At 31.0% G+C, this 14,447-nt stretch overlaps 3 protein-coding genes across 3 annotated transcripts; 1 reads left to right on the top strand and 2 right to left on the bottom strand.

The window, feature by feature from the left end:
* Positions 1-779: 779 nt before the first annotated feature.
* On the top strand, positions 780-3,881 carry LOC113872853 (probable F-actin-capping protein subunit beta). Its single transcript, XM_027510705.1, has 8 exons — positions 780-1,026; positions 1,335-1,405; positions 2,137-2,250; positions 2,479-2,561; positions 2,661-2,734; positions 2,875-2,994; positions 3,210-3,305; positions 3,511-3,881. The coding sequence occupies exons 1-8, from the start codon at positions 898-900 to the stop codon at positions 3,592-3,594; spliced, it is 771 nt and encodes a 256-aa protein (XP_027366506.1). The 5' UTR covers positions 780-897; the 3' UTR covers positions 3,595-3,881.
* Positions 3,882-4,844: 963 nt separating this feature from the next.
* On the bottom strand, positions 4,845-7,621 carry LOC113873386 (co-chaperone protein p23-1-like). The gene is made up of 6 exons (XM_027511484.1): positions 7,529-7,621; positions 5,829-6,015; positions 5,575-5,740; positions 5,460-5,497; positions 5,312-5,369; positions 4,845-5,188 (listed from the first exon to the last, which is right to left on the bottom strand). The coding sequence occupies exons 1-6, from the start codon at positions 7,531-7,533 to the stop codon at positions 5,079-5,081; spliced, it is 564 nt and encodes a 187-aa protein (XP_027367285.1). The 5' UTR covers positions 7,534-7,621; the 3' UTR covers positions 4,845-5,078.
* Positions 7,622-8,872: 1,251 nt separating this feature from the next.
* Positions 8,873-12,894, bottom strand: LOC113872748 (very-long-chain aldehyde decarbonylase GL1-9-like). Its single transcript, XM_027510547.1, has 3 exons — positions 12,649-12,894; positions 12,014-12,360; positions 8,873-9,665 (listed from the first exon to the last, which is right to left on the bottom strand). The coding sequence occupies exons 2-3, from the start codon at positions 12,236-12,238 to the stop codon at positions 9,126-9,128; spliced, it is 765 nt and encodes a 254-aa protein (XP_027366348.1). The 5' UTR covers positions 12,239-12,360; positions 12,649-12,894; the 3' UTR covers positions 8,873-9,125.
* Positions 12,895-14,447: the final 1,553 nt, after the last annotated feature.

Raw genomic sequence — 14,447 nt, 5'->3', positions numbered from 1 at the left:
ACATTATGTCCAACACCTATAAAAATTTATATTTTTTAATGATAAATTTACCATGAGTTTGAGTACGTAACTTTTATCTAAAACAAAAAAAAAAAAAATCGATCTTTTTAAAATACAAAAGCTAAACGGTCAAACTTGAATATTCTTTTTCATTTGAGATACATTGTGAGGCATAAAATGTTGGAGTAAAATTTTAATGTTTTGACTTAACGTCGATTGAAAAGGGCTCGAGCTAAAAAAAAACATGCTTTATTAAAATTATCTGAATTTGATGGTTTATATATGTAAAAAAATATTATTGTAAGGAATTTTGACTTTTGGTGTATAATGATATTTAAAAGAGTAAACTACTACTTTAGTTTATGCAATTGTAAGCTCTAATTATAAAAAAAAATATTTTAATTCTTAACGTTATAAAATATTATAATAATGAATTAAAAAATAAAATGGAGAATCACTCATATTTAAAGGATTAACTTTTACTTATTAAGAAAAAATAATAAAAGAATCCAAAAGTTTTATTAAAAAATAAAATGGAGAATCACTCATATTTAAAGGATTAACTTTTACTTATTAAGAAAAAATAATAAAAGAATCCAAAAGTTTTATATATATATATATATATATATATTTAGAAGTATAACATTCTTCTATCCAAAAAAAAAAAAAAGTATAAGTCGCGGACTTGACGCTCGACATTCAACTACTTTAGTACATAAATTTTAATATTTTATTCTTTGACTATGAATGTATATAACGAGAGAGAGAGAGAGAGAGTGGAGGGAAATTGGGATAAAAAAAGAAGAGGAAGGCCTAACAAAGGAAAATTTGTTGAGAAAATTTCTCTCTTAGACGCTGTATGTGTGTGTGTATGTGCATTTGAAGAGAGAGAGAGAAATGGAAGCTGCGATGGGACTGATGCGGAGGATTCCGCCGAAGCACACAGAAACAGCTCTCTCAGCGCTTCTGAGCCTTATGCCTCACCATTCTTCCGATCTCCTCTCTCAAGTCGATCAGCCCCTTCAGGTCTCACTCCTTCATTTCCATTCTTTACCACAATTTTCACCACATTACATTATTGGGTTGGGTTTAAGGCCTTTTTTTTATTTTAATTTTCATCAATTTACACAACATAATTTGGGGATGAAAAATAAAATAAGAACTGGGTTTAAAGCTCAAAGAAAAGTTGTGTTTTTTAAACTGGGGTTTAGGTTAATGTCTTTTTTTCTTCGCCTGTAGGTTTTGGCTTTGGAGGGGAAGTTATTGTTGTGTGACTATGAATGCTTTCAAAGCTTGAACTTTTATTTATTATAATATTTTGAATGACAAAGCAGGTTTTGTGCGACGTTGAATGTGGAAAGGAGTTCATATTGTGTGAGTATAACAGAGATGCTGACTCTTACAGGTTAATTATTCATCCCTCTATGTGGTTTGGTTTGTGCTGTATAGGATATGATTATGTTAAGTCTTTGTTTTCAAGCATGTTTCACTATTATTTTTTTCAATTGTGTACCGTAATCTAGTAGCTTTTATTTCCTTTGAAGCTAATTAAGATATGAACTTTATGAAGTATTATTGGTCAATTTTTTTTATTGGAATCATCACTGAGTAGTGAATAGTATGTACAGAAGGAATCTATCATCTAATAAAACCCCAAATCATGTTTGGTATTGTATTAAATTTAAAACACTTGACATATTTTTTAACGAAGAAAGGATTTATGTTTATTTATATATGAGGTAGCGCCTGGGAGAAAATCAGGGAGGGAAAATGAAAAAAGATTTTATACCATGAAATATATCGTTAATTCCATAATTTTTTTATCTATGAAATCAAATTCAATATTTTTTGCAGCATTTTAATGAATATTGCAGCATATAATAATAATAATAATTATTATTATTATTATTATTATTATTATTAGTAATGACTGAATATTTTATAGAAAATTTAATCTTGAAATGTAGACCAATACCACTATTGAATTATTTGTGGCTAAGTAGTCTAGCTCTTGTAGACAGATCCATAACTAATTTATCATGAGCCCCCTCCCCCACTCCATTTTCCTCTTCTAATGTGTTTAGTATTCAGAGAGAGACAATTTTAAACTTATTGTTGTACTGTATGTCTCTGCAGATCACCTTGGTCAAATAAATACCATCCACCATTAGAAGATGGGTCCCTCCCTTCTTTAGAATTGAGGAAGCTTGAAATTGAAGCAAATGACATATTTGCAATATATCGTGACCAGTGAGGTCCTATACTTACCTCATCTTTAGAGCATATGTGCTTTTCTAGTTGTCTTATTAAGCAACCATTTTGCCTGCTAGTAGCTTATTGCCTAATTTCGGTCTGGTGTCAAAGAAAATCAATTGAAGATGGATCATCTTGTGTTTTCTGCTAGCTGTTTATCTGAATATAATTATTTTAGCTACTTTGTTTTGAATCAATATGCACCATTAATGGATAATGTCATAGATATTATGAAGGTGGCATTTCATCAGTTTACATGTGGGAAGATGACAATGAAGGTTTTGTAGCCTGCTTTTTAATCAAGAAAGGTGAGCCTGTTATTTGAGTAAACACTGATAGAAAAAAACACTTCTCATCCTTTTAGCCTTTCTTCTAATGTGATCCTGGTTGCAATTCCACGATTAAAGATGGCTCAAAGACAGGGCAAGGTCGACGTGGATATCTAGAGGAAGGAGCATGGGATGCTATACATGTTATTGAGGTAAAGTGTCTTTATGTTGAAGACTACGCATTTTCATCAAATGCAGCTGCATAATCTCTCTTTACTAATAATTTTTCAGATTATTCTCCTGCAAGTTGATTTCAGTAATCCTTAGTCTTGCTTTTCTTTTCTTAATTTAGGTGGGACCGGAGGAAGAAGAAAACACCAATTATCGTTTAACCAGTACAGTTATGCTGACTCTGACTACAAATAACGAGTCTTCGGGAACTTTCAGTTTGTCTGGATCAATTAGACGTCAGGTACTTTCAATTAAAACCTGCTCATTTTGACAATTAGATCATTTAGTTAAAACTTGCATGCTAAGTTCAACTTTCTACCTTTCTTGAAAAGTCACATCATTATTGAATATTAAATTAATTATATGGTGGTTGTTTTCTATATTTTTTCTTGCCTTTTATACTTGAGTCAACTATTTCAGTTTTTGTTAATCCTAATTTTTTTCTTTATATTTTAGATGAGTATGAAGCTATCAGTTGCTGATGGGCATCTCTGTAACATGGGAAGGATGATTGAAGAAATGGAGAGTAAGCTGAGGAACTCACTAGATCAGGTACATATTTTATTCAAGATTACTTTCTTTACTTTTTCTTTTGCCTGTTCTTTGATTGGCGAAGGTGGGATCAAAGATCAAGTTGTCCTTTGGGTGTTTATTAAATTTAATACTTGATTCCTTCTTGTCTATGACATTTCACATTTCAAACTATAAGGCAATATACTTTATCTGGTTAATCATCTGTAGCTAATGCATGTTACAGGTATACTTTGGCAAAACGAGAGAAATGGTTTGCACACTGAGACCACCATCTGAAGTAGCACAGATGAGAATGCCTGAGAGCTGATGTGCCATTACTTGGGGTAGCAGAGACAACTTTAATTTGTTTTCATCATATGTTTTAGCTGATTGGCTGGTAATTTGTGTCAGAGTATCTGAAGTAGGTAGTTTCACAACGGTTGTGGTTCAGATGGCAATCGTTTTACAGAGGTAGTTGCGTTTGTTTTTTGAGTGTCTATTGTTGTGTTCTGTAGTGGATAAGCATCAATGTTTGTTGTTGATACTTGAATGATGATTCAACAAGACAATGGGATTCCAAATTTCTCATGCCATTAACTAGAGGATTTTTATTTTCATCATTATTGTTATTATTAACCAAAAAATAACATAGAGCTACCGGAAGGACTCGGGGCATGATGTATATTATTATTTAACAAAAATTTTACATGCTCATATATATGATAAGAACATTAAAAAAAAGAATTTTTTATTAAAAAATTATTATATAAATAACACAGGTCATTTAGTTCTGGTAAAGTATCCATTAGAGTATATTGTTCCTTATCATCTGTTCATAGACATTAAAATACCCTTTAACAAATTTAAAGCTTTGTTAATATATTCGTTATTAAAACAAAAGTATACCCTAATAAATAATAGAGGAAATAGCATTTGTGAGGAGGCAGCATTTTTTTTAATGATGTAAAACTAGTATATAAAATGTATTTCATATTGTCAATTATAATAATATTTTTTCTAATCTATGTTATACATAATAAAATTTTATTAAAACTTGTAACCTTTTATTATTCTTAATATTTTATATAATTTTCACAATAAATTTTAACGTTTTTTCAGTCATTAAATGCATTTTAGGTAGTTCAGCAAATTTTGTTACACACACTAATTCAATCACTTAATTATAAGGTACAAGTTTTTAGGTAGTTTCTTTAACTAATTTTATGTTACAAGCTTTTAATTAATTTTATTAAAACATAGCTTTTATAATTTTGTTTCATTTGATCATAAACTTTACATTGCCTGACGGAATGAACAAACTTACTGAATCATGAAAAATCAAAGGTGGAATCCAAGGCTAAAATATTAAAAACGTTAAAAGAGCAAATAACTAATTTTGTCTTTCAAAAAAGGGTATATTTTTAAGATCCGATGAGTTTTCTCTTAATTTGGCCCAAGGCTAGAATTTTGAAGGAACCCACTGCCGCTATAAAACTTTCCAAATGCCACAAATAGCAAGGTAAATATAGCATACTAAAAAATGCTCGTCTAAAATTGTTATATTACTCTAAAAAATGGGCTAACTTTAACTACTTTAATTGATAATTTAGTTAAAGATACCTTATAAAAAGGATTTGAGAGAATTTTTTTTCAGACTAACCCTAACCCAAACAAAGGCAACCGATATATTCCTAACTACTCGTTAAAAACCAAGGATAATTTAACCCGTCACCAACCTAAAACCATAATAATCCGGGAGCTATAAACTTGTCCTACACTGAAAGCTATGATAAGGTCCACGATTCCACGATTCTAAACTTTGGCATCAGATGCAGCACTAGGGTTGCTGCCTGCCGTGTCTTTTGTGTCAGGCTCATTATCAGCTGATTCTGAGTCCTCCTCTTCTGTGTCACTCTCATCATCTGAACAAAAGACCAATAAACTCCAGTGAAATTGAAGTTCATAAAGAATTTAAAATCACAGTAAGAAGCAACCATGCTGCACTCCCATAAATAAAATAAATGACAACAGGCAGATACTCTTACCATCACCATCATCTGCCACATCACCATCCAGTCCCTCATCGCCACCCATGTTCAACTTCTGGAATTTATAAAAAAAGGAACAAGCGTGTAAGATCTCATAAAACCAAAAACATTTAAGTATTAACCTATATTGAATTTTGCTACTTACAGAAAAATCGAAGTTGCCATAGTCCATATCAGTTCCAGCTGAAAAACAATGAGCAAATCAGACAACTGATGTAAAAACGAGCTTATATCCTGAGAAATGTAGTAGAATCACTAACGTTTATTGTCTTCTTGCTCCTCATCTTCATCAACCCACTTGTCCCAATCTACTTTCAGAAAGACTGGAGGTTTTCCTTCTGGCTTTAACAATCTGCTCCACCATTTGCTCTCGGACTTTTTCACAATGTAGAAGATATTTCTAGAACCGGTGCTAGCTTTGCTATTCTGAAAAGAAAGATTTAACACGCAAATTATAAGAAAACTGTGCAAAATGATACGATTACTAAACCATTACAAGAATGACATCGCTTACATTTACATCAACCTTGTCAAACAAGTCAATATTAATTTCATAAGGAATTTTTTCTGCACCAGTAGTTGCAGAGAAGTAAAATTTCCCATCTGGCTCCAATTTAAGTTTCACATCCTGGGCATCAGGCAACTCCACAGTTATGTAGAGCTCATCGGACCTCTGGGCCCACTTGACAGGAGGATGGCGGCTGTATTTAAAAATTCAAAGGAATTTAGGGATCTAGAATACTGAAAATCTTGCTCAATATTTCCCGCAACTGACACTAGAGCATGGCATAACTAATTTTCAAACAACAAACTTAATGCAAGTATCAAGTCACAGGGCCCCAACAATAGCATACAGAATGAATACATCATATAATAACAATCATTTAACAACTTTCTTATATTAAAAGAACTTTTTATCAAATTACAGTAGAAAACAAGAAAAATAAAAAAAATGCAGGAAATCTTCCCAATCTTTATACATGTCTGAAATGCCAACACCCTTAAAACAGCCATCAACTGAACGACAGACTGCTAGCTAATATTTTATCAGTACAGTGGCCACAGAAGCCCAACATAGACTGAAAACATTGAAACTTGAAAGCAATTGCAAAATTCTGATCTGACATTTTTACTTTCATTGAATTTTTACTCTATAAAACTTCATATAAATTATTGTTTCAAAGGTATCCAAAATTTTGCTGTAAATGAGCACTAAAAACCTCAAAATAACTTATTGCACAACTACACAATAAATAAAATTCAAGTACAAGAAAAAAAAGAAAAGAAATCATGCTGACCTACTTCCATGTAATTTCTTCACTTAAATTAATTAAAATTATACTAGAAAAACATCTTGAGTGGAATATATTTTAGATCCATGTCCATCAAATATGAATCTAGAAGAGATTATACTCTAAAACATAATTTTGTTTTAATTTTCCCCCTCAAACTTATAATTCAGCATAATGTGTCCTTGATTTTATGATCATCAATATATATGACATGAATTTCTTTTAAACTGAAAACTCATTTCAAACAAAAACTATTAAATTCCTGACCCATGCTAAGCAGTACCATACACCTAAAATGAGCATCAATCTTATTTGCATTGCTCTCTGTCAATATATATATATATATATATAAGAAATCTCCATCGCTTACATCACCAATCATAGACAGAGTAGCCTTTGAGCGTGAACTCAAACAAGAAATACAATTACGAGACCACATCAAAACTTATGCGGCAGAAAATGGATTAAATTGAAAAATAACTATAATTAAGAAAACATCACATTCGAGTACAAAATAAAAAAACAGCCCTCTGTTCTGTTTCCCGCGAAGCAACCAAAAAAATTGAGAGAGTAAAGAAATAAGCGCACAAGAATAAAACAAAGAGGATATGCAAGTAACCCAAACCCTACAGCTACAATCAACCGATGAAGGCACAAACAAACGGTGCGAATATCAAATTATCAATAATTAAATGTTGCAATCAACCAAGAAACCAGAGAGAATCGAAAAATTCTTAAGCACAGTGCTAAAAAAAATAAAGTTCACAACAAAGAGAAAGAAAAAAAAAAAAAAGTAGAAAACTATAGAATTAAATAGAGAGATAATACCAACAAAACGAAACGCAGTCTATATAGTCTTAAATTGTGTTCGGGCACTTTCTCGGGAACCAAACCGTAGAATGTGGAAGATAGAAAAACGCACCTCATCTTCGAATTTTCTCGGGAAAACGGTGCAAAACGGTAGAGTGCGTCGGGTTTTCTCAGCGAGCAGAGATGTTGTGACTGGGGACTCGCAATTGATGCCGTTTTGGCAAATACTTTCAGTTTTATAGCCCCAATCAATAAAAAATATCATTTTTTAAAAAAGCAGAAATAAAACAATGTGATGATATAAGATAAAATTTATTTTACTTTTAGTATTTATTACTTTAATCTAGGTGCATTCTATAATTTTAATTATTTAAAATTGATCTATACAATATTTTATTAATTAAAAATAAATCTTTCATCTCAAATTTCATTTAATAATTACTACCAATATAATTTATTTAAATATTTTACAGATTCTTTTTATATTAATGAGTTATACAAATTAATGTCTCATCACTCGTTTATTATATTCCTGTTAATTATTAAATACAAGTTAGGGTAAAAACTTAATTTTTGTAATTAAAATACTATGAAGATAAATACATCCAATTAAAACAAGGAAGATCAAAATCATTAATAAATTAAAGTTAAACACCAACACAAGTAAACTTGAATAAAATATTAATTTTATAAAATGTAAATTATTTTCATAATTTTATTTTTCAAATTTCCCCAAACTTTATTATTTATTACAAACTAATAACTTTGTTTTTTAAGAAACCGAAGGAACTAATATTAATCGTCAATTAAACATTGCGATAAACATTAAGCTCTCATTCTATGTTTACTTGTTATGTGTGCTGAGAACATTAACCCTCTCAAAATAATCACGAAGGCAGTACTAATATTTAATGGAAGGTCTTTAACGAAAATTATCCTTTAATAAATATTTAATTTTGTGCCAAAAAATAACACCTAGTATAATCTTCAAATATATGAATTCCATATTAATTTAGTTTTTCCCCCATCATCTTATATCTAAATTTCATAACAATTTAAACTATGTTTATTTTCCTTTTTAAAAATAAAAGTTAATACAACTTTGTATTATATTTTATTTTTAAAACACAAAGAAAATTGTTTTGAAAAAAGGAAACAAACATGGTAGATCTAAATCTGTTTAACTTTCATAAAATTTGGCCACTTTCAACAAAGAAGAAAGAGTTAATTTGTTACCAAGTTAACAAATTTAGGCACCAAAAATACACACACTGACCATCAAGGGCGAAACGAGCACATGTTGCCACTAGTATATTTACTCATTTTTGTTTTAATCATTCAAAAGTAAATGAATTACAATGATATCTTCACTCCCAATGGTTCTGGATTACAATAAAAATTTATAATAAATAAATGGTACAAGTGAACCAACAGTAGAAATAACAAATTATGGTAGCAAAAACCTGGTACTCTTTTAGCAACTTACACCTTCAAAAATGTTTTTAAGTACATGGAAAATAAATAATGAAAAGCTCCTTAATCACATCATCATAGTTATGCTACACAAGGTGGATTGGCAAACCTACTGTAACTTCATGAACTGAAAAAGCCAGTAAGCTCCAATTAACTTGAGAAATGCCTACAGTAAAGCCTCTGGTCCTAAGGAAAAATGATACCATCAGATGAAAGTTTCAACAATTACAGGGTAACTAGTCCTTTGCTGGCCTGGCCTCAAAACCCCCTTCAGGCCTCCTTACAAGATTAAAAGGCATGTATGTCCCAAGAAGTTTGTCCCATAAGGGAAAGAATGGCTGAGAATAATTGTACTTCAGCCCTTGTAGTTGATGATGAATGTCATGGTAAGCTGTGTTATTCTGGAAAAATAAATGGAAGATGTTGCCAGGCAACCACAGTCCACAGTGATCATCAACCGTTTTCATGACAGCGAAGCAGAAGAATACAACAGCTGTTCTTGCAGTCATCCCTGAGGCCAGAAATGAGATTGCCCCACCCACGGTGTCAAGTAGAAGACCCTCAATGGGGTGATTGTAAAGTGCTCCTATTGCATAAGGAACAACCAACCTGTGATGCTGGGAGTGGATATGGCGGTATAAAAACTTGTTCTGATGCATGTACCGATGAACAAAATACTGCCAAGTATCCATCACAAACATTGCAATAAGGATCTGCAGAACTTGCTTGGGGATAGAAGGCTGCACTATAACCCCAGATCCATTTGTTGTAGTCAGCTGCAAAATTGTATCAGGCATATATATAAGCCATTCAACCACAGGTAAAAAGTTTATCTACAGAAAATTATATTTTAAGATAGCAACCGCAATTTATCTCTCTCCATGCACTCACTGTGATATGACAACTACAATTTTTCCAAGGCGTGTAACAACTTCAAGAGGTTCATTTCAATATTCAGCGACAATTCATCATATAAGAAATAAGAAGTAATAGCCAGGTCTATTAATGTAATTGCTCCTATATATAGTTCAATTCTTAACTTGTACCTCTTTTAGTAGATAGAAGCTGGGCTTTATAACTAATTTCCATGGTGGCTTCATATGTTTGCCAAACCAAACACAATAGCTAGAGTACTAAATAACCAATATCAATATGAAATATTATCCGCTTAACTGACACTAAATATAGATCTACAACAACAGCAACCAACCATTATCCTACTGGGTGAAAAAACTTTGAAGAGGACACAAAAGCCCAGGGGTTTGAATTATAGCTAGAGCAATTATCAGGGTTCATTTAAAATTTAATATGCAGATTAGCTTTATTAACTTGCCTGAAATGGTTCCTGAAAATTGATGCTTCAACAGTTAACATAACAAAGTAAAAGAGAAATTAACACATCAGGCATATTTGCTAGTTTCATATAAAAAAGAAGACACTTCTTTTCCCATAAAACTCAAGCATAAGCACAGAATCCCACAAGGTCAACAAATAAACAATCGGTGTCATCAGCACAACAAACTATGCCTAGCTTATTGCCAAATATCTGGGCACCAAGTTCAAAAACAAGTCAAAATGCCCACAACTCACGGCAGTTTGTTATTTTTACGGTGCATATGGCTGAAATGTCTACACCCTACATCTTTATGTAATAACTGTACCTAAGTGGCTTCTCTTTGGAACTCTGCTAGCGGTTGTTTCTGTTTCTAATATACGAAAAAATTAGACTGATTTCTTGCATTTTGAGCCATTTTGGCTGGCTGCATAGAGATTATCATTTTAGAAGAGTTTCTTGGATTGCTTTCAGATGTAATTTCTCTCCTTTCTTCCTAATAATATTATTCTTCTTTGTCAGGACTCAGGAGTAAAAAGAATGAATATAAATTCAGACCAAAATTTTTACTAGAGTGAACTTAAATTCCCATGAATGGATAATTATATCAATGAAAGGCCAAAAGCAGCGTCTCAAATGAAAGTCAAACCTAGTTGTAGATAAAATATTCAATTAACAATTATAAAGTAGAATAATCCTTTCAAAAAATCAACTATTAAATTACATAACAATATTTTAAAAAAGAAACTATGCATGTAAATCAACACCACTATTTAGTTGCCACCTAACATGTCTAAATGGCAGTTCATATGCAACATCAGACCATTCACACATCAGCAACTGGATAGATCACACATGAATATGCTACACCATGCAATGTGGTAGATCACATCTAGACACAATGTCACCCTGCCCATGCCAAAAATATACCCAGTAAATAGTTCATATTTGAAGCTGTATATCATGTAAAAAAAATAGGGATCATTCTCAGTGTTTGTAAAAAAATTTTGTTTTGTGATTAATAAATCAAACTCGTAACCTGGTGGGAAATAACACATCCATTTTTCTAATATGTGCCCAAGGACACACAGTAAGAAATTAATAAATACTAATAGTAAGTTAGCATTTAATGCTATCAATGCATTGAATCTTGTGATATCCTATGATTTCCCATGAAAACTTACCATACATAGGTTTTTGTTGTATGCCCATGAGCATACATTAGAAAAACCATGTGTGTGAGTGTGTGTACACATGTGCTTTGCATTTGGTATTTTTAAAATATATTACATATTATCAAAATCAATCTGCAGTCTGCACTGCACTAATGGTGGAGTCATTTGGGCTCTTCTATTTTTCTGGCTCCATTTTCATAATACTACTCTTTCTTTGCTCTCATCTTGGATATTCAAGGAGTTTGGTCAAATAGTCATGTAAATTGGGCCAAAGGTATACTAAGTATTAAGTAACACCTTCTATCTAAAGCAGAAATGTTAGCTTTTCATAACTTATGCCGTATCACTGTGCAAGTCATACAAAAAACTGTAGGCACAACACGAACAACAAAAAGAGTTGGGGATAAACGAATGAAATAGAAACTAGAAAATGGAATAACAGTTTCATTTAGAAAATGCTATAAGCCTCTAACACCAGATGTGCAGAAAAGCAACAGCAAGCAATGCAGCACAAATTTGAAAACTAGAGTGAGTTTTCAACTATGAAACGGTTATACAATTTAGCTTAGTACATAAATGTAAATGGCAAAATTAATTCAAATGCAGAAGGACTGACCAAGAAGAGTGCAACAATTGCCTGAACAAGCTGCTGAAGCAAAACACCCTTCACAACTGTTGAAAAGGGCACCAAATTCTTGTTTCCCTCGTCTCTCTTAGGATGCAACCGATACTTTTCTAAAGGTGGAAGCAAGTGATAAAATCCAGCATATACCCAATAAAGCACAATAGGGGCAAATGTGCCCATTACTTCATCGCTCACATATTCTTCCCAAAAAACCATTATATAAATTTTGATCTGAAACAAGTCAAATTTAAGCAAAACAACCCAACCCAGGAGCAAACTCAGGAAATCAATGCTGCATTGCAGCTCAAGATCTTAACTTGGACAAGTTCCCTCACTCCCTGAAAATGAGAATCAAAACTGTCAAGTTATTGGGCAGACAAAAGAAGAAAACAACTTAAAAAGGAAACCACCACATGTTGGCATGATTCTTAACCTTTGCAAATACCCAACATGAACAAAAATAACAAGAGCCACGAAATTTTTCATTAGATAACATTCAATTCCCAAAACCTTAGAATTATAAAACTTTAAGAATCCCCCTGAAATTATAAGAAACCAAACTCAAAGCATGAAACTTTCCAACAATGCAAAACAAACCCAGAACAGAATCTGGCACAATGGCTTACCAGAACAACCAGATGATCAAAACGGTTTCAGCCACGAAACCCTCCTCGGGTAGAAAAGCGCATTGCTCGATCAGATCTAGGGCCCAATCTGAATGGATGAACACTGGTGACAGTTGTGAGATTCCAAAAATCTTCAAAAGTTTGAATTTTTATTTCAAACTTTGATTAATTTTGTTTTGTTTTTTCCCCTTTATCTTCTCTCCCTTCTCTGAAGAGAAAAGAAACGTGTTTGGGAGACACGAAAATGATTGAAACATTTTCTTTTTGGCCCCTCCATGACCTAATTTTTGCTGTTGGAAAAGTTAGAAATGGGGATGAATACACGTGTTGCAATTTCGTGGTCATGATCAAATTTTCCTTCAATCGCCAACGTTCGAAAAGTTTTACTTTCCATGTCTTCTTTGTTTCTTTCCTTTTTTCTATAAATAGAAAATTAGCAATTTTTAACTATATTATTAATTATCAGTTAAAGTCCACTTAACATCTCTTCAATAAGAAACTATAGCCCACTTAATTAAAAGCAAAATTAACCATTGTAGATTCAAATATATCTTTAATCTTCATAAATATTAGTTTCATTTATTCTTAGTCATTTAGAAAAAAAAATATTTAATTTTATGAATTTTAAAAATTTTAAAAAATACAGATATTTCAAAGGGTATTTGTATTTAATGAGGGAGAAGCATAAGAAAACAGATAATAAATATGATAGATAATATGGTGTGATGAAAAAATATTAATGTTGTTAAATTAAAATTAAATGTTTTAAAATGATACATAACACGATTAAATATATGTTACATCATTCACGAAAGGCAATAAAAAATGTTTTTAAAAATACATATAAAATTCATGAACATAAAAAAGCAATAAAAAATAACATTAGAAGATTTTAAATTTGTAAAAAAATGCCATAAATTTAATATAAACATTATTTATCAGTAAAAACAGTGTTAAAATATATTCTTGTTACAATACATTGTCTAAAATATATTAGACAATGCATTGTAAATATTCCTCTCACGATGATTAAAAAAATGAGTGTTAATCATGTATATGTATTATCAATCAAAATTTAAGTCATATATATTGCATCGTTTATCTAATCTTATTTTAATTACGGTTAAGTTATAAATTTGATTTATACTAAGTAATTTTAAGTTAATTCTTACATATATTTTTATTTGAACATACAAAAATTGTTTATAGATTAGTTCTTATCATTTTATTGAAGTTGAAATAGTATTCATTTCGATCTTGATATTTATCATTGTTTTTTATTTTAATCCATGTATTTTCATCGATTCATGTAAACAAATTTGTACATATTGATCTTTGCATGTGATATACTACTTCGTTTGTTTGACATCAGCATAAAAAAAAATACACTGCCGTTTTTATAATTTCACTAAACATTGAAGACTAATTTATAATTTTCCCACACAAAAATAATTATGTATTTCTTTTATTAAGACTTTAAAAAACATTTACATATAGAATTTGAGCTCAGATTTGGTAAACTCCTAGAGAAATTATTATTATTATTATTATATAAAAGAATGGCATACAAAATAAATATTTTTGTTTATAAGCTGTGTCATGCTAACATTATAGGTTGTGTAATTTATTATCTATTATTTATTGTTTGAAACAAGCTAAAATGTTGTAACTCAATTATTATACCAACTATATTGTAATATTTGAATTGTTTTGAGTTTGTTGTTATTTGGTTTATCTAGAGTACACCAAATATTATACTAAATTATGAATCTAATTTTAACATGCTTTTGGTATAAACA

Source organism: Abrus precatorius, unplaced genomic scaffold (assembly GCF_003935025.1).
Source record: "Abrus precatorius isolate BTA unplaced genomic scaffold, Abrus_2018 Scaffold7, whole genome shotgun sequence".
Classification (NCBI taxonomy): domain Eukaryota; kingdom Viridiplantae; phylum Streptophyta; class Magnoliopsida; order Fabales; family Fabaceae; genus Abrus; species Abrus precatorius.
This window is presented reverse-complemented; position numbering and strand designations above follow the sequence as displayed.